The sequence below is a fragment of the Nicotiana sylvestris genome, chromosome 4, assembly GCF_000393655.2.
Source record: "Nicotiana sylvestris chromosome 4, ASM39365v2, whole genome shotgun sequence".
Classification (NCBI taxonomy): Eukaryota; Viridiplantae; Streptophyta; class Magnoliopsida; order Solanales; family Solanaceae; genus Nicotiana; species Nicotiana sylvestris.
In genome coordinates, this window is record NC_091060.1 from 77875334 (window position 1) to 77896263 (window position 20930).

Consider the following 20930-nt stretch of genomic DNA (forward strand, 5'->3'; position numbering starts at 1 on the left):
CTAGGGGCCAGTTTCAGCGTGTTAGAGGTCGTTCCTTCAGACCTCCTCAGCCGACCCATCCAGAGTATAGTAGGACATCTTCAGACCGTGGTCATCAGGGATTTCAGCAGGGCCAGTCATTACTTAACGCTCTCCCAGCTCAGAGCTCATCCTATGTCCCTTCAGTTCAGGGTTCATCTGCACCGAGTGCATCGGCTGGTCATTCAGGTGCGAGGGGTTCCCTCCAATTCCCTTCTCTAGTACCTGGTAGTTGCTATGAGTGTGGAGAGTTTGGTCATATAAAGAGGCAGTGTCCTTGACTTCGTGGTGGTCAGTTTCAGTAGAGGGGCCAAGCTTCATTTTCTGCTCCAGTTTCTTCAGCACCCGCCCAGTCAGCTAGAGGTGGAGGTCAGGCATCCAGGGGTCGCCCCAGAGGGGAAGGTCAATCAGGCGATGGCCAGGCTCGTTTCTATGCTATTCCAGGCAGGACAGATGTTATTGCTTCAGATGTTGTCATTACAGGTATTGTTCCAGTCTACCACAGAGATGCCTCTGTATTATTCGATCCCGGATCCACCTATTCTTATGTGTCCTCATATTTTGCTCATCATTTGGGTACGACCCGAGGGTGTCTTGCTTTACCTATGCACGTATTTACCCCGGTGGGCGATACTATTATTGTAGACCATGTGTATCGGTCTTGTATTGTGACTATTAGGGGTTTGGAGACCCGAGTTGATTTATTGTTATTGAGCATGGTAGATTTTGATGTTATTCTGGGCATGGATTGGCTATCTCCATGTCATGCTATTCTAGACTGTCATGCGAAGATAGTTACTTTGGCTATTGCGGGTGTTCCGAGGATCGAGTGGCATGGTATGACTGATTATGTTCCTAGCAGAGTAATTTCCTTCTTGAAAGCCCAGCGTATGGTTGGGAAGGGTTGTCTATCATATCTAACTTTTGTGCGAGATGTTGGAGCTGAGACTCCTAGTATTGATTCTGTCCCAGTTGTGAGGGATTTTCCAGATGTATTTCCTGCAGACCTGCCGGACATGCCACCGGATAGGGATATCGATTTTGGCATTGACTTGGTGCCGGGCACCCAGCCCATTTCTATTCTGCCATATCGTATGGCACCAGCATAGTTGAAAGAATTGAAGGAGCAGCTTCAGGATCTCCTAGACAAGGGGTTCATTCAGCCTAGTGTGTCACCGTGGGGTGCGCCATTTCTGTTTGTAAAGAAGAAAGATGGCACAATGAGAATGTGCATTGTCTACATGCAGTTAAATAAGGTAACAATGAAGAACAAGTATCATTTGCCTCGCATTGATGACTTATTTGATCAGTTTCAGGGAGCGAGGGTGTTTTCAAAAATTGATCTCCGTTCGGGCTATCACCAGTTAAAAATCAGGGACTCAGATATTCTTAAGACAGCTTTCAGGACTAGATATGGTCACTATGAGTTTCTAGTCATGTCTTTCGGGCTGACCAATTCCCCAGCAGCGTTCATGCATTTGATGAACAGTGTATTTTGGCCTTATCTGGATTCTTTTGTTATTGTATTTATTGATTACATTCTAGTGTACTCGCGTAGCCAGGAGGAGCACGCCAAGCATTTGCGTGTAGTGTTGCAGAGATTGAGGGAGGAGAAGCTTTATGCAAAATGACATTCTTGGGACATATAGTGTCCAGCGAGGGTATTCAGGTTGATCTAAAGAAGATAGAAGCAGTGCAGAGTTGGTCTCGACCGTCCTCAACCACAGAGATCCGTAGTTTTCTCGGATTAGCAGGCTATTATCGCCGGTTTGTTCAGGGGTTTTCATCCATTGCGTCGCCCTTCACCAAGTTGACTCAGAAAGGTGCTCCATTTGTATGGTCAGACGAGTGTGAGGAGAGCTTTCAGAAGCTCAAGACAGTTTTGACCACAACTCCAGTATTCGTTTTACCATCATCTACAGGTTCATATACTGTATATTGTGATGCTTCGAGAGTTGGGATTGGCTGTGTGTTGATGCAGGAGGGTAGAGTTATTGCATATGCTTCTCGTCAGTTAAAGCCCCATGAGAAGAACTGCCCTATTCATGACCTAGAGTTGGCTGCTATAGTTCATGCCTTGAAGATTTGGAGGCACTATTTATATGGCGTATCTTGTGAGGTATTCACTGATCATCGTAGTCTTCCGCATTTTTTTAAGTAGAAAGACCTTAATCTGAGGCAGCGAAGGTGGCTTGAGTTGCTAAAAGATTATGACATCACTATTTTGTATCATCCGGGAAAGGCCAATGTAGTGGCAGATGCCTTGAGCCGAAAGGCAGTCAGTATGGGGAGTTTGGCGTACATTCCAGTTGGGGAGAGGCCATTTGCAGTTGATGTTCAAACCTTGGCTAATCGGTTTGTGAGACTGGACATTTCTGAGCCCAGTCGGGTGTTGGCTTGTGTGGATTCTCGGTCTTCCTTATATGATCGCATCAGAGAATACCAGTATGATGATCCACATTTGCTTGTCCTTAAGGACAGAGTTCAGCATGATGATTCCAGGGATGTGACTATAGATGATGATGGCGTATTGAGGATGCAGGGCCGTATATGTGTGCCCAATGTAAATGGGCTTAGAGAGTTAATTCTGGAGGAGGCCCGCAGCTTGCGGTATTCTCTTCATTCGGGTGCCGCGAAGATGTATCAGGACTTGAGACAACACTATTGGTGGAGAAGAATGAAGAAAGATATTGTAGGTTATGTAGCTCGGTGTCTCAACTGTCAGCAGGTGAAATATGAGCATCAGAGACCGGGTGGTTTTCTTCAGCGGATGATTATTCCAGAATGGAAGTGGGAGAGAGTTACCATGGATTTTGTGAGTGGTCTTCCTCGGACTTTGAAGAAATTGGATTCTATTTGGGTGATTATGGATCGGTTGACCAAGTCCGCGCACTTCATTCTGGTGTGTACTACTTATTCTTCGGAGCGGTTGGCAAAGATATTTATCCGAGAGATTGTGCGATTGCATGGTGTTCCAGTTTCCATTATCTCAGATAGAGGTACTCAGTTTACTTCCCAGTTTTGGAGGACTTTTTAGCGAGAGTTGGGTACCCAGGTGGAGTTGAGCACAGCATTTCATCCTCAGACGGACGGACAATCCGAGCGTACTATTCAGATATTGGAGGATATGTTCCGTGCCTGTATGATTGATTTCGGAGGTTCTTGGTATGAGTTTCTTTCGCTTGCAGAGTTTGCGTACAATAATAGCTATCAGCAGATCGCACCGTATGAGGCTTTGTATGTGAGGCGGTGTAGATCTCCAGTTGGCTGGTTCGAGCCCGGCGAGGCTAGGCTATTGGAGACAGATTTGGTTCATGATGCCTTAGAGAAGGTGAAGGTGATTCAGGAGAGGCTTTGTACAGCGCAGTCGCGTCAGAAGAGTTATGCGGACCGGAAAGTTCGAGATGTGTCCTACATGGTTGGTGAGAAGGTCTTGCTGAAGGTTTCGCCCATGAAGGGTGTTATGAGATTTGGAAAGAAAGGAAAGTTGAGTCCACGATTAATTGGACCTTTTGAGGTACTTAGGAGGATTGGGGAGGTGGCCTATATGCTTGCTTTGCCACCCAGCTTGTCGAGTGTGCATCCGGTATTTCATGTTTCTATGCTCCGGAAGTATGTTGGGGACCTGTCCCATGTTTTGGATTTCAGCACGGTTCAGTTGGATGGTGATTTGACCTTTGATGTGGAGCCAGTTGCTATTTTGGGTCGTCAGGTTTGGAAATTGAGGTCAAAGGATATATCTTTTGTAAAAGTGTAGTGGAGAGGTCGGCCCATGGAGGAAGCTACCTGGGAGACCGAGCGGGAGATGCGGAGCAGATATCCTCACCTATTTGAGGCTTCAGGTATGTTTCTTGACTCGCTCGAGGACGAGCGTTTGTTTAAGTTGGGGAGGATATGACGACCCGGCCCGTTGTCTCATGAGTAACCGCCCCGTTTCCCCCATTTTTATGCTTCTTCATGTTTCGTTATCGGTATTCGGTGTTAGAGTTAAATCGGATTGGCTTTGATAGGAAATGAGACACTTAGTCTCTTAAAGGAAGGCTTATTTTGGAAAAAGTCAATCAGATGTTGACTATTGAATTAGAGGGCTCAGATGTGATTTCCGGTGATTTGGTTAGCTTCGGGGGATGATATGTGGCTTAGGAGTGTGATCGGAATTTATTTTGGAGGTCCAGAGTAGAATTAGGCTTGAATTGGCGAAGTTAGTATTTTGGCGAATTCCGCTTGGCATGTGAGATTTTGATACGGGGGTCAGAATGGAATTCCGAGAGTTTAAGTAGCTTCGTTAGGTGATTTTGGATATGTGTGCAAAATTTCAGGTCATTCGGACGTGGTTTGGTCGGGTTTTCGATCGAAAGTGTATTTCAGAAGTTTTTAGAAAATTAGGCTTGAATTCGGTGAGTTTTGGGTAATTTGATATTGTTTGAGGTGTTTTGATGATTGGAAGAGGTTTGAATAATGTTATGAATTATGTTGGCATGTTTGGTCGGGGTCCCATGAGGCTCGGATAAGTTTTGGAAGAGTTTTTGGAAGATTTTTGTCGTTTGAGCATAAGCATGTAATGATCCAAAGGTCCATTTTTAGTTCTAGAGATCGAAATTTTATTTCGAGATTTCCAGAATTTAAATAATGAATTATAGGAGTGATCTGGAAAGTTTGGTCTAATTTCATCAAGTCGCGATTGGGTTTTTGACACGAAACATGAGTTAATTGTTTAACGAGAAAAATGGGTATTGAACTAAGCAAAAGTGCTCCGAATTGAGTTCCGATTGAAGGTCAATGTTCGTACTATTATTTTTGATTCATAGGAACAAGAATCATCGAATTCCGAGTTCGTATGATGGAGTTAGAGCCATTTTAGTGAAAAGAAAAGTGCTGCAATTTCTTTGGCTGCTGCTGTATTTTTTTTAGCAGCGTGAACAGTAACCCCCGCGCGTGAAATGTACTGCATTTGTTGTAGCGTTATGACATGGTTTACGTGTTTTCTTACTGCTCAGCTTTCATTTATTTTTATTACTTACTAAGTTGGCGTACTCACATTACTCCCTGCACCTTGTATGCAGATTTATTGGAGTTAGCAAGGTAGCTGCCCGACGTTTGCAGCATTGCTCTTCTCCCTCTTGTCTTCCTTAGATTGTATTTAGTATATTTTTAGACTCTTCGTTGTATTCAGACCTTAGTAGATGCTCATAACTTGTGACACCCCGATGTCGGGCTTGTGTATTTATTCTGCACTGTTCATTTAGACTTACATTATGAGATATTTAATTAATTAAAAGCTTAAAATGACTTTTGAATAATGGTTAATTCGGGAATTGTGTCGGTCGGCCTAGTTTCACGATAGGTGCCATCACGACCGGGTCGGTATTAGGGTCGTGACAGAATCTCTTTGGAATCAACTCCAGGGCCATACTTGGTTTGAACGATAATAGCATATACTTCTTTGAATCCGGCCCTTTCAATACCGGTGGTGCCCCTAGGATCTGATCCATCCGAGCATGGAAATCTTTAGCATTTTGATCCATCCGATCATTTATTTCCCTCATGAACCTCATGATCTCAGTTTTAAAAGGATCATTTGTGTTATTATCATTTTCGGATCCATTGCCTACACCACCTGCTTATTTATCATTAAATCTAAACTCCTTCCTTGAAGCGATGTTACCGGCTCTTTGCACTATCCGATTTGCAAGCACGCTATTAGGGGCTCAAACTCCTCTATTGGAATTATTAGAGCCAACCGAAGGTGCTAGCTTGAGCTCAATCATAATCCGTTCATGTCTTGACAGATGATTCATAATATCCCTTTTCTGCGCACTCAGAACTTTCCCTATTTCGACAATAAGTTCATCATCCATATCATCAGGGTAGGACTCATCACACGCCGAGGATTTCGTTTTTCTTCCAAACTGGAGTTGTCTTATCATCGTCATTACAAGTTTTAGTTGTTGAATCATCACGATGATCTCCATCACAGAAAATATCCTCACGCTCGTTGTTTTTCCCAACATTAAAAGAGTTGTTAAATTCATTATTTGCCATATCTGCTTTTACTTTACTAAAGAAAAATGTCAAAATACTTTAGTAATAGATGAATAGATCAATGTAATACCACAACTGTCTATGCCCCACGGTGGGTACCAAACCGTTTACTCGTAAAATGGTACAATTGAATTTATAACGTAGTTTATAGACATGTAAGAATAAGAAGTATCTAACTACAGAAATAAATTAATTAAGAAAATTTAAAGAAAATACAAACTGGTTGTGACCTTCTCCGGAAGTAAGAATAAGAACAGAGTATTGAGCAAAAAGATGTAAATAGAAAGCAAGAGTAAGTTTTGCCCTTTTGCTACAAGTATTTCGTGTCTACAATGAGTAGAAATTCTTCTATTTATAGCTAAATTCAAGGAGACAAGATCCCCAAATCTAGTTTTCTTTAATATGAATAAAGACCCCTCTTGATAGATGCATAACGGTTGAGTATAAGTGCAAATATTTTTTGTAACGGTCGCTTCTTAAATGTTTCCTTCTTCAACTAATACCTCACTTTCAAACTTTCATCTCTGGTTCCAATGTCTTCGGAACTCACACAACAGCGGTTACATAGGCAGGACCGATGCCAGCTATTTGCTGACTCATACCTTACTTGTCTTTACTACGTGTTAGCTCGGTGAACGTTCACCTGGCATTCATCAATTATCCCTATACAATTGCTACATAAAATATCTATCATTACGTTTTGAGATGCTATCTATATCTAATTCATCACTAAATTAGATTTATGATGAATTTTTATTGTTTAACTCGATAATTTGCTCATTGCTACTTTTTTCGTTGCAGTTAACCAGTCTAGAATACGTGGTACCTAGAAGATCATATTGTATATAATTAAAATTTAAAAAAAGGAAACATAGTAGATTATTGACTTTCAAAACTATCTTGGTCATTGTATAATTTGTCAGGCCATTTTCTACTTTGTTGATTAAATAGGACCAATATTCTTATTTTTAAGAGCTTGTATTTTTTCAGATTTTATTTTATAACATAAATATACTATTTAATACTTCCTCCATTCCAATTTATGTGAACCTATTTTACTGGGCATAGAGTTTAAGAAAAAATGAAGACTATTTAAAATTTGTGGTCCTAAACATGTCAAAAAGGGGTCCAAAGTATTTGTGTGGTTATAAAAGCTTCTTATTAAGGGTCGAATTGTAAGTTTAAGATAAATTATTTTCAAATTTAGAAATGGGTCATTCATTTTAAGACGGACCAAAAAGGAAATAGGTTCACATAAACTGGAATAGAGGGAGTAATATTTATATATTTTTTAAAATTTATATTCATTGATATAGAATACGCGTGCATTGCCCGTATCCTAGGACTATTACATTTAAAAGTCCAGCTCATACTTATTTCATTATTCAAATAACAAAATAAAATAAACAAAAAAAATTAAATAATGGAATAACGTGTTGTAACGACACGATTGATCATTTTGTATAATTGCGCGTTGTTTACCCATTTCGTGCTTCACACATTTGGACCCTTTGATTCTTGGCTTAGAAGCCTAAGTTCTTTATGTTGACCAATGGTTGATTTTTGTAAAAATGACCCCAAAGCGGTGTTTGATGGCTCCAATAGCTTTGTATCGTGATTTTGAACCTAGTCGTATGCCCGAAATCGAATTCGGAAGTCCGTAGGTTGATTTGTGTTGTTTTGCCAAAAATTGGCAATTTTAGATTTAGAAGTTTGACCGTAGGTTGACTTTTAGCTATCGGGTTCTGAATTTGATTTTGGGACTTGGAATAGGTCTATTATGCTATTTAGAACTTGTCTGCAAAATTTGATATCATTTGGAGTTGAATTGATAGGATTCGAACGCTTAGTTGTAATTCTAGAAGTTCTTGAAATTTGCTTTGAAATTCATGCGTTTTAATGTTTGATTCGTAGTTTTAGATGTTATTTTTTTGTTTTGACTATGCAAGAAAGTTTGTATGATATTTTTAGACTTGTGTGAATATTTGGTTTGGAGCCCCGAGAGCTCGGGTGACTTTCGGACATGTTTTGGAGTGTTTTGGATTGAAAACCAGAAATTTGGTGTGCTGATGCGTCTCGTGTCGCATTTGCGAACACCAGGTTCGTAATTACGACCTTAGTAAGGGATTATAGGTATCACAGTTACAATGCCTGGGTCGCAATTACGAAGGAGGCTTGGGATGGGCTAGGTTCGCATTTGCGACAATTTTATCGCGTTTGTGAGGGGAACAGTGTTCGCATTTGTAAACCTATCTTCGCATTTGTGAGAATTTCTGTGATGACCCGATAGGTCATTCTGAATTCTAGCACTTATTTTGGTGTTACGAGACCTCGATTAGCTTCGTGTAGTGTTTCTTGATTTGCATGCGCAATAAATATCTTTTTCCAGAAAGTTTTTATGTGAAAAAGCTGAAGAAAATATGAATTTTGGCCATAAAAATGATTTGAGTTGACTGTGGTGAATATTTTATATAAACGGACCTGGATCAATATTTTGACGATCCCGATGGATCCGTGTCATGATTTAAGACTTGGGCGTATGCCCGGAATTGAATTCTGAAGTCCCTAACTTGATTTGACATGATTTGTTGAAAACTAGTCATTTGAATGTTTAAAGATTTTCGAAGTTCGACTGTAGATTGACTGTATTGCTACCGAGTTCGAATTTTGGTTTCGGAACTTGGTATAGGTCCATTTCACTATATAAAACTTGTTTGCAAAATTTGGTGCAAAACAGAGTAGATTTGATAGGATTCGTACGCTCGGTTGAGAATTTGGAAGTTCTTGAGTTTATTTAAAAATTTCATGCATTTTGATGTCTGGTTCATAGTTCTAGGAGTTATTTTGGTGTTTTGATCACACGAACGAGTTCGTATGATGTCATTACACTTATGTGCATGTTTGGTTTGGAGCCCGAGGGGCTCGGGTGTGTTACAGACAAATTACGGATCATTTTTGGACTTAAGGAATCAACTGGTTTTGCTGTTGTTGGTGTCTGAGAATTTATGCTTCGCGGTCACGAAGGCGAAATTTGGGGCTAGGGTGGATTCCTTCATCGCGAACGCAATGGAATGGTAGCGAATGCGAAGAATTGTAGGGTTTACCCTTCGCGAACGCGACCAGCCTCTCGCGAATGCATAAGGTTATAGGGCCTGGGAAGGGAGCTTGGCCGTTACTCATCGTTAATGCGATCATTGGATCGCGTCAGGTCTTTCGCGAACGAGAAAAAGACCTGATGCCAGTGATTAAAACAGACCAAAAATTCGGGATTTATCCCATTTCTCAATATTTTCAAGTTTGAACTAGGCCTAGAGGCAATTTTGAAGAGGTTTTTCATCCCATCTTCATAGGTTAGTAGATTTTAACTTGTTTTATTACATTTCCATACATACCCATTGATTTTAACCTTTAATCTATGCTTTTTATGGTAGAAATTAAAGATTTAGGAAGAAATTGGGAATTTTGAGAAATTGAGATTTAGACCTCAAATTGAGGTCGGATTTCGAAACTAATCATAAAACCGGGCTCGGGGATTGATGGGTAATTGGGTTTTGGTCTGAATCTCGGATTTTGACAAGTGGGTCGGGGGTTGACTTTTGTTGAATGCTTTCGAAAATATTAAAAATTGAATATTTCGCTCGTCGATAGTTTCTAAAGCTTATTTTGAATTATTTGAACTATATTTGGTTAGATTTGATTGGTTTAGAGGCTAATTCTTGTCACGTCCCAACCTCCGGGAGCGCGATCGGCGCTCAATCGAGATAGCCCGGTCAAGCAAGCCTACACAATACCTTCTAGCAGAACTCACTCATAATAAAGATAAGATCTATCTCATTAATTGGACAATGGGGAGGATCATTAACAACACCAATTCATTATCATTAGGTACATCGCTTGTAATTCTCATAATACATACACATCCATAGTTTGAAATGGAACGTGTGTATTAATACAATATTACTAGTTTCACTTTCCCAGCACCAACATACCACCCACACTATGTCTACAGAGCCTCTAATAGATACAAAAGAGAACCATGATAGTGCTGGCAACAAGGCCCCGGCTATATCTCAAAATATAATACACAAGGAACAAAAGATATACGACCCCGATATGAAGTGGGGCTCACCAAGTCAGCTAGGAAGAGGGTGTACCACTATCAATGATCAAAGCCGTCTGCTGTGGAACCACCTGCATCCATTAAAGATGCAGCGCCCCCGGCAAAAGAGACGTTAGTACATATGGAATAGTACTAGTATGAATGACTAAGAACCCTCTCAATAGAACGAGTGATAACACAAGGAAGCACAATCATACAATCAATGGGAGCCTCAACAATTCCAAAACATCAAGTTAGGAGCAAACAAGTTTCAAGTAAATTTCCATATTTTAGGTTTGGAGATCTTATCACCGATATACCACCATGATTTTTGCAAGGAGTCCGATCACGGACCGATTGACTAGGCCGTCTCACCCAAAGACACCAACCACAATTACAATCATTATCTCAATCATAATATCAAGCATAATATCAAGAAAAATCACCATTATGTGTGTGGCATGTTGTCCGATCACAACCCGACCGGCTAGGTCGTCTCACCACAATGCCGTGTGGATTGACATCACCCTTTTTCTCCAGCAATCATCTCATCCCAGTAAAGGGGAATATTCTTATCATATCAATCTCATCCCAAATAAGGGAAATAATCACAATGCACTTCTACACCGGCATGTGTAGTTTCGGGGTTAGGTTATTTCAACGTACCCTTCATCGGTGACTAACAATACTCCCAAGTTGTTTATTACTTAAAGGACTTTTACATGTCTCTCAATTTTATTGGCACTAGTGGCCCCAAATGTAATATCATTCTTGGCACGTTGGCCGTATTTCATATTTTATGCACACCTCTTTTCACTTTCAAACATCATCAAGGATCATCAACAACAAAGCATTTCTATGCAAGACTTTAAGTCCACATGTGAGCAAGTAAGAGTCTTAAGAACATAGAGATTTCTTACGCAATTTGGCATAATAGCTTTCATTTTAAACAGGACCTAAAGTTATAACATTTAGATATACAATCCATACTTTGAACACATTCTTAGGTAGTAACACAACATAAAAAGAATATTTGAAACACACATTGAGCATATATCTTTTGTCACAAAGCTTATAAGGACATTGTGGGGTTCAATTCTAAGAGAAGAGTTTAGTCAATATACTTTGCCTCGAGCTTTTTAAATTACTACGATGTTCCATAATTCCTAGCCACTTCGATCTATTTAGAAATATAGTAAAATTTAACACAAATTAGGAAGGAATTCATGGTTCCAGCTCATTTGAGCATTTTATCAAACACTAGGTGTGCATTAAGGTTTCAAAGTCTTCCTATGGAGGATTCCTTCATCCCACTGCCCAAAGTTTACCCAAATGACTTCAACAATCTTCCTACTACCCTTGATGGTACATGCAAGCATAATCAACAACTCCCACACCCAAGAATTTCTTTTCTCATTACCTATTTCCAAATTAAATCCCGGAATTAAAGGCTAGGGAGTAGAATCTTACCTCTAGGATGAAGACCCAATGAGTTTTCTTGTGAATTCTTCAACATCGAGCAAGAATTGATGAACAATAATCTTAGGAAATTCCCCTCTCACTCTAGACCACTTCTCTCTATCTAAATATCAGTTAGGACTAGCCAAAATAACCCACAAGTTGTTTTTATGAAAATGGGATCGGGTGAAATTTTCCAAACTTAAACACTACGAAGAAGGGTCTATGGTCGCGGACCGGACTGCAAAATAGGTATGTGACATGCAAAGGGGATCGCAGAAAAGGGTCCCAAAACTGGGTTGTTCGGGTTGGTTCTGCGGCAAGTCTGCGGCCCACAGACCAGTTATGCGGTTGCATAATGTGTCGCAGAACTTCCCTCCAAAAATCTTCATTTTGGGTTCTGCAACTAATGTGAGGCCCGCGAAACGATTATGCGACCGTATAATTAACTGCAAAAATAACATCCAAAATTTTTCCAACTCTCTACTTCACTCTACGGAAAATCTTTGGTCCGCAAACCAGTTTTGCGACCGCAGAAAATGCCCTGTTCTGCCAAAATTTTCTCCAACTCCCCAGCGCACTGTTCAACCTAAAAAGTATGTACTGCTGTACAATCATCACTACGTAAGTCTATCTTGGCACCACAAAACCCCGAGTTTTAGGTGGAATTTTATGGGGCCTTACATCTTCCCCTACTTAAGATCGTTCATTCTTGAATGAGGGCCAAAATCCGCTATTAGAAACCAATGTGACTCAGTTGCTATTTCACACACCAATAGTTCCAATTTTTGTACTAACTCCCTGAATTTGCAAAAATTTTGCTAGAGTTTCCCATGTAACTAGGCCTATCCACCTGTTAGAGAATCCCAAAAACCAACCCTAACAACATATACATGAACCAATGATGCAACGTAACATAAAACAACAACAACTGTGGCTTCACAAGCAGTATATTACCAAAAAGAAACACCCTTAACATAAACTGTACAAATGATACATAATTCATACGGAACAATTTCATAGTATCGATTATATAAATAATCAAACAAATGGGAGTACTTCATCTTCATCTCTTCCTCGGCATCCCAGGCGGCCTCTTCTACCTGTTGTTTTTGCCATAGTACTTTCACGGAGGCAATTTCTTTATTTCTCAACTTACGGACTTGCCTATCAAGAATGGCAACTGGAGTTCTTTATAAGTCAATTCCTCGTTAACCTTAATAGTCTCAACTGGAATAATAAGCGATGGATCTCCAACCACCTTCTTCAACATGGATATGTGAAACACCGGGTGTACTGAAGACATCTCTAGAGGTAGTTCAAGCTTGTAAGCCACCCGACCAATCCTCTGAATGATTCTGTACGGTTCAACATGCATCGAACTCAACTTCCCTTTCTTACCAAACCGCATTATACCCTTTATGGGATAACCTTCAAGAATACCCAATCATCTTCTTTGAACTCCAAATCCCTGCAATGCACATCCGAATAGGACTTCTGATGACTCTGAGCAGTTTTCAACGGTTCTATAATGATCTTAACTTTCCCCATAGCCTGATGCACGAGGTCTGGCCCTATCAACTCTGCTTCCCCAATCTCGAACCATCCAATGGGAAATCTACATCTCCTACCGTACAAAGCATCGAACAGTGCCATCTGAATGCTAGAATAATAATCGTTGTTGTAGGCAAATTCTATGAGTGGCAAATGATTATCCCAGCTACCCTTGATGTCAAGAACACAAGCACACAACATATCTTCAAGCATCTGAATGGTCCGTTGTGCTTGTCTGTCGGTCTATGGATGAAAGGTTGTACTCAAATTCACCTGAGTACCCAAACCTTGCTGAAATTTCTTCCAAAAGTATGCCGTGAACTTTGCCCCTCGATCCGAGATAATAGAAATTGGAGTGTTGTGCAACCTAACTATTTCCTTTATATATAACTGAGCATATTATTCTGCTATATCAGTAGCCTTGATAGATAAGAAGTGAGCTAATTTCGTGAGTCGATCAGCAATTACCCAAATCGAGTCATACTTACAAGAAGTGCAAGGTAGTCCTACCACAAAGTCCATATTAATCATCTCCCACTTCCACATTGGAATTTCTATGTTTTGTGCCAACCCACCAGGCCGTTGGTGTTTTACTTGCTGAACATTTGGACATCTCGCTGCAAAGTATGCTGCATTCCTCTTCATATCATTCCACCAGTAGACTTCCTTAAGGTCATGATACATCTTTGTAGAGCCCGGGTGCATGAAATACCTAGAAGTGTGAGCCACGACATGATTCTTTCTCGAAAACCATCTATATTTGGAACACATAGTCACCCTTGGTATCTTACTGTACCATCATCCATGGCAAGAGAAAAAGTTGTGGTCTTACGTTTATGAATCCCCTCCTTCAATTTTACCAACAATGGATCGTCATACTGTTTCTCCTTGACTTCCACAACTAGTAATGATTCAGCCCTACTTTGCACAATTACCCCTCCTTCACTAGAGTCTGCGAGACGAACTCCCAAACTAGCAACCTCCTTGGCTAACAACCTTTGATATACCTTCAAGTGAGCTAAATTACCTATAGATTTCCGGCTAAGAGCATCTGCCACAATGTTAGCATTCCCTGGATGATATAGAATATCGATGTCATAATCCTTGAGTAACTCAAGCCATCTTCTCTGCCTTAGATTCAATTCTTTCTATTTGAAAATATATTGAAGGATCTTATGGTCTGCGAATATATCCACACGGACCACATGTCACACCTCCTTTTTTTCATCCTACTCCCCCGGAAAGGGGGGCGTGAAGGAGTTTTTCCATTTAAAGGACAATCGGAATGGGATTTAATTATTAATTATTCAAAGTTGCCACTTGGGAGATTAATGGTGTCCCAAGTCACCGGTTGCATCCCGAACCGAGGAAAAATATGACTCTGTTAACAGTCCGCGAACCAGAAATCCGAGTAAGGAATTCTGTTAACCCGGGAGAAGGTGTTAGGCATTCCCGGGCTCCGTGGTTCTAGCACGGTTGCTTAACTGTTGTATTTAATTGTATCTAATCTTAATACATGTTAGCTTATCTGCCTTTTATTCGTAAACCGCTTTTTATCATTATTTATTTTATAAGAATTACGATGTCGTGAAAACGCGTTTCGAACCCCGTCGCAATCAATGCGCCCGTGGTTGTTGACACATTTCGACTTCATCGAGATTTGCATTTGTGTCGCATCAATGCGCACCCGAATTTAAGAAGGGAATTTAATTAAATCGTGCCTAAAGATGCTAACGTAATATGATTTTAAGGAAGACCATGGAATTTGTTAAATGGCCATCCCAATTTCTAATCATGCTAATAACCCATTGTTGACAGTCCGCGCATGATTTATTCAGGCGAGGCTAGTAGCAATCCCGAAATAGCTACGATTTCCTATTTATTTGTGTGTCTCTACAAGACTAGTTAATTTGGAAATAGATTACACTGAAATAGACTAAGAACCAAATTTAAAAGAGAATTGGGCCTGTCTCATGGCCTTGATGCGGTCTGAACGGCCCAACGAAGAGGGGTATATTTCCATTGCAACAATCAATATAATATCCCTGAGTCATTACACTGAACATGCATACCTTCCTTTTAACAAAAGCCATGAAACTCCAAAAATCCCTAACCGATCTATCCTACCAATTGCCTATTAAGACCTGCTGTTTTTAGTGAACTAAGTCAATTATGAATGAGTTTGTCTCATGGTTTCCAACTGATTTCAACACCAATCTACTTACCATAATTACGATTTTCCTTCCACACGATTTCAGAATCTTAAAACAAAAGCAAGCCTTCTACTACACTATAACGACGAAAATACCAATAATTAAGCTAAATGTAATCAAACTTACTCATGAATTCGCATGTCATGTACATAAGTCTAATTGCTACTGATGACTATTGAATTCACACAAACTTTTAGATCAGACCAGGCCCATGCTCAAAGCTATTTCAAATGCCCAATTCAACAGTTCAAAATTGCGCATCATTCAACATGCAATCGACCCCTACTGAACAAGTTTAATTGTACACATATCTACCAATTACATAACAGGAAACTACACTATCAAAAATATAGGATGCTTTCAGTTGAATAACAGGCCCTGGAACATTTTGTTTCAACTTCACCGAGCATACATCAGTGAGATTCAGGGAAATGTACCTGGAAATTGGAATGTAAATAGAGAAAAGGAGAGGAATCAGCTATTTTCAACAGCAACAGCAACCAACCCAGAAGTGTTACACCATAGAAACACAGGCAGATTGCTATGAAACCAAAATATAAGCAAATTCCCACAGATCAGTTTAACATACTCCTAACATACCCCTGACCCTCACAGCTAAAACCAAAAATAGTAATGAAACTGTGAAGCTGTTTCAGATTTCTCCATATTTTGATGTTTTTGCTTTCTGAATAGTTTTTGGAAAACAAAATGCTGATTGAAATCAAAAGCAATAATGAATGCTCTGATTGAGACTTAGAGTTCAAGGCAGAAAGATGGAGAGCAGACCCCCTTTCCCAAGGCATTTTATGCCGTTTTATAGGCAACCCCAAAGAGAATAGACTAGAATCTGATTTACCAATCAGTCCCTCTCTATTTTCAAATTAGTCCCTCTAGTTTTATCTTTCTAAGCAAGTAACTGCACTACAATTATTTAAAATTTACACTTGAACCCCATTCTAGAAGGCCCTAAGGTATTCCTCTACCCATACAATTCCTATACTGCCCTTCCCTATACCTTGGTATTACTATTCCTATCAGAACTACCCTTTTCCATACCTAGATTACCCCTGAAAGCCTTTCAAAATCACTGAACCTACCCTCATCCTTAACAGCTATACCCAATATCCTAAACCATTCTGAAACTAACTGAAATTAATCAACTAGCATTCAGAAACTAGCTAATCAGACTGACTGAACCAATTTTGTTCAATTATACCACTCAGACAAGCTAAACGAATATAAACTGAGCTTAAGCTACTACGACTAATATTAAATGAACTTAAAACTAATTCTTAAACCATGAACTTATAATCATTCAACCAAATATCAAGCTCAGAATCAACAGTAATTAACAAAACTTAAACTAACACATTCAAACCATGAAATTAACATAACAAATAACGAATAACAACTGTAAATAATACTTCAATCATGAGAGTAAAAGAAGCAGTAAAAAAAATACTCACAAAGGCATAAGGGATTCCGGCGAGTCATGAACATCTGAATCCTTTCAGATTTTTGACGCGTAACATCCCTAACCATGTGTTCTTACAAGAGAAAACATGGTTAAGGATACTACGGTTCGAAATCAAAAGGATTTGGTTTTAGGGTTTGTCAGAAATTTTCAGATCTAAGATTTGGGCCGTTTCAGGGTGATTTGAAAGAAAACAACCACGGATTAGTGTTGAGGAAGGGCTGGGGGTTGTGGGGTGTGATTTTGGACTGATTTGGACGAACTTGTAACCCGGCCGGAAAACTTCAAATTAAGATTCGAAGAGTTCCGGCCTTGTTCAAGTTGAACCAACAGGTGCAATGGAAAGAGGAGAGTGAGGGGGATCTGTGGTGTTAATCTCAGGGTGAATGGCATAGTTTGTGTTCACCGCCGACAAGGGATTTAGGGGCGGCGCGGATTAGGGTTTGAGGAGAAGGGGTGGGGTGAAGAAGACGATGCAAATGGGGGTAGGGGGGAAGGGTTCGGACACTTAAATACTAAGAACCTCGTCAGTTCCGGACCGTCGGATTGATGAGATCCAACGGTCCTGATCCAAGGACCCCGAAACGACGTCGTTTCATTTAAAAGGGGGGGCAGACCGGGTAGGGACTTGGGCTGGACTGAATCGGGATGCTTGGGGCATTTGGGCCAACGGATTAAATGCAAAAGTGGCCCAAATTTGGCCATTAATAACCACTCCCTCTATATTCTTTTTAATAATAACTTTTCCATTTTTCATTTTGCAATCTTGTATTTTTGTATTTATTTTTCTGATTTTTACAAAGATGTGAAATTAAACTAACAATTAAGCTAAAATCAATTAATGCCTAAAATTAACTTAATAACTATTTGCGACCGTTTCACAATTAAATAATAAAATGCAAAAGTGAACTATTTTTGTCATTTTCTTCATATCCTATTCTAAAACAAATTAATTCCTAATTAATACTAAAGTATAAAATTATATCCTAAGTGCGAATGCATATTTTATGTATTTTTTGTATGAGTTAACGTGCACAAATAAAAATGCAATAATTATCAGAAAATGACACCAAAATGCACAATAATGAAGAAAAATCATTTTGTTTGAATTTTGGGAATAATTCATATATAGGGCAAAAATCATGTGCTCACAGCTGCCCCTCTTTGCTCGAAAATATGAAAGGTTTTCGGGCAAAGATAAGTGAGCAAATACGAACGATTTTTGCCCGTTCAAATATTCCGTTGTGAAGCATTTTTGAAAAGTTTGACCGCATCCTGCTTCAGAGGTTGCCTACATAGTTCGGGAGTTCGGGAGTGTCTGGTAGCTGGGACTACCAGGAACAGTGATTGCACTGCGCTTGTTGTTGTTACTGCTGCTGTTGCTGTTTGCTGACCTCCCTTATTACATCGTGTCAAAGATAAAAGAAGCTAAACTAACTATGCTCTATGAATTATAACAATCCTATCTAAATCCTTCAAACTCGCTCTTGTACTTCCTTGTTGCCTTGTTGTCTTGTTCTTTCTTGTTGTCTCATTGTCTTGTGCTTTCTCGATAAAAATCCATATTGCCATTCCCTTAGGCGGACCCCCAACTTCTGAAACTTGAACTGTATGTATTCCTCTGTGATACAGGCGGGATCCTGACATGCTGGACTTAAAACCAAAATCACTCCTCTATTATCCAGGCGGGCTCCTGATTTCGACTGCTTAAAATATTCAACACCTCCATTTTCCAGGCGGGCTCTTGATTGCTGAACTTAAAATTGAAATGCTCCTCTATTATCCAGGCGGGCTCCTGATTGCTAAACTTAAAATATTTAACACCTCCATTTTCCAGGCGGGTTCCTGATTGCTAAAATTCAGCTGTATGCCTCTATTCTCCAGGCGGACTCCTGATTGCTAAAATTAAATTGTATGTCTTTATTTTCCAGGCGGACTCCTGATTACCAAAATTAAATTGTATGTCTCTATTCTCCAGGCGGACTCCTGACTTTCCAAAATTAAATTGTATGTCTCTGTTTTCCAGGCGGACTCCTGATTGCTAAAATTAAATTGTATGTCTCTATTCTCCAGGCGGACTCCTGACTTTCCAAAATTAAATTGTATGTCTCTGTTTTCCAGGCGGACTCCTAATTACCAAAATTAAATTGTATGTCTCTATTTTCCAGGCGGACTCCTGATTACCAAAATTAAATTGTATGTCTCTATTTTCCAGGCGGACTCCTGATTACCAAAATTAAATTGTATGTCTCTATTTTCCAGGCGGACTCCTGATTACCAAAATTAAATTGTATGTCTCTATTTTCCAGGCGGACTCCTGATTACCAAAATTAAATTGTATGTCTCTATTTTCCAGGTGGACTCCTGATTACCAAAATTAAATCGTATGTCTCTGTTTTCCAGGCGGAATCCTGATTACCAAAATTAAATTGTATATCTCTATTTTCCAGGCGGACTCCTGATTACCAAAAATAAATCGTATGTCTCTGTTTTCCAGGAGGACTCCTGATTACCGGGTATATGACCTACATCCTATTATCCAGGAAGGTCCTGACAATTTACACTTGTTCTAATCGTGCCAACTTTGCAATCAAATTCGATTCCCCTTATGCATTTCAAAATTATCTTGTATTTAATCAAACCGCACTTTGCAATTAAACCTGGTTACTACTTATCTTCCTTCTTGGAGAATTTCTTTTCAACGACTAACTTTCTGCCCCTGTTACAATCAAAGAAAATTTCGTCAGTTTAAAATGGTGGTTAATTGATGGCATTCTTGCTGAAAAACCCTTCCCCTACATTGCTTTGTGTTGACTGGTTTCCACATACTGTCCCTGAACCGTTTGACTTTCTGACCCACTTTCAAATTTCCCGACATCCGGCGACCGAAATGTTTTACACCCCTGCTGTTGTTTTACTTTTCTGACCTTTTTGTTTGAGCTTTTGCCTTTCCCACGACATTTCCCAATAATTTCCCCGATGAAACTTCCGTTAATTCCCTGTATTCCAGTTTACATCATGTTGTTTTTGACATGCTCTGACCACGTTGTGCTTTACAATTCCGGAAACTGGTAGTGAGCTTTGAAGTCCCTTCTGCTTGCTTTGACCAAAGCTAGCACTGGAATATCTCAGTTAGATAAAACCCTCAACAGAAAAATGAAATGCAACGATTTTTGAATTAAGGACAAGAAGAATCCAAAACCAGATGATTGTTTTAAGAAGAGAAGAAAAAGAAACTTATCTGAGCGAGACGGCTGGTACCCATGGTTATGACATGTATTTTGGATTAATCGGCCCAATCTGTCCAAATAACCAGCTTTTAATTGTCGTACCTTGTTGCCCAGAACTCCCATCAATGGTTTGAATCACTCAGACCTTACCCTTGTTTTCCTGCGGTACCTCGAAACATTTTTCCACCCACAACCTTTTTGCCTTTTAACCTTCTTTCAACTCCCTTTCGCCTCAAGGTGCCCATGCGGGTTTTCACCAATAAGACTCTCTCATTTATTTTTCTCTCGGCTCCCGTCGCCTTATGGTGCCCGTGAAGGTTTTCACCAATAAGACTCTCTCATTTTACTTTCATTTTTCTTGCTTGAACCGAAGTGTCGCCACTGATACGAATTACCGTCACCTGCTCGACCTGGCATTTCTTAGAAATTGATCAAAATGTCTTTCTTTGGACCGTAATATAGGCTTTTGGATTGGGTTAGAAATAAAGGTATAAAAGGCTCAAAACAATTTGAATGGGTTCAAATTACAACTTTCGGAATCCAACTTTCCTAACACTCACAACTTCTGCCCTAGTTTCTTGCTTGGGGATTTTTGGATTTCTATTTGGTATGACTGAACCTCAGAGTAAGGCTGCCTACGTACCCTTTCGGGATCAAGTCAAACGTAGTTCGTTTAAACCTTTGTTGTTGTGCTTTTCTTTCTTTTCTTTTTCTTTCGCTTTTCTTTCTTTTCCTTTTCTTTTTTTCTTTTCTTTTCTTTTCTTTTCCTTTTCTTTCTTTTCTTTTCTTCTTCTCTTCTTCTTTTCTTTCTTTTCTTTCTTTTCTTTTTGTTTTTATCTTCT

General features: G+C 39.7%; 1 protein-coding gene across 1 annotated transcript; it reads right to left on the reverse strand.

Moving 5' to 3' along the window:
- Positions 1-13036: 13036 nt before the first annotated feature.
- On the reverse strand, positions 13037-13384 carry LOC138889732 (uncharacterized). Its single transcript, XM_070173069.1, has one exon. The coding sequence runs from the start codon at positions 13382-13384 to the stop codon at positions 13037-13039; it is 348 nt and encodes a 115-aa protein (XP_070029170.1).
- Between the last annotated feature and the right edge of the window lie 7546 nt (positions 13385-20930).

Bases quoted from the DNA above. Each gene is read 5' to 3' on its own strand.
- LOC138889732 (XM_070173069.1), bottom strand. From the start codon at position 13,384: ATGCTTGAAGATATGTTGTGTGCTTGTGTTCTTGACATCAAGGGTAGC.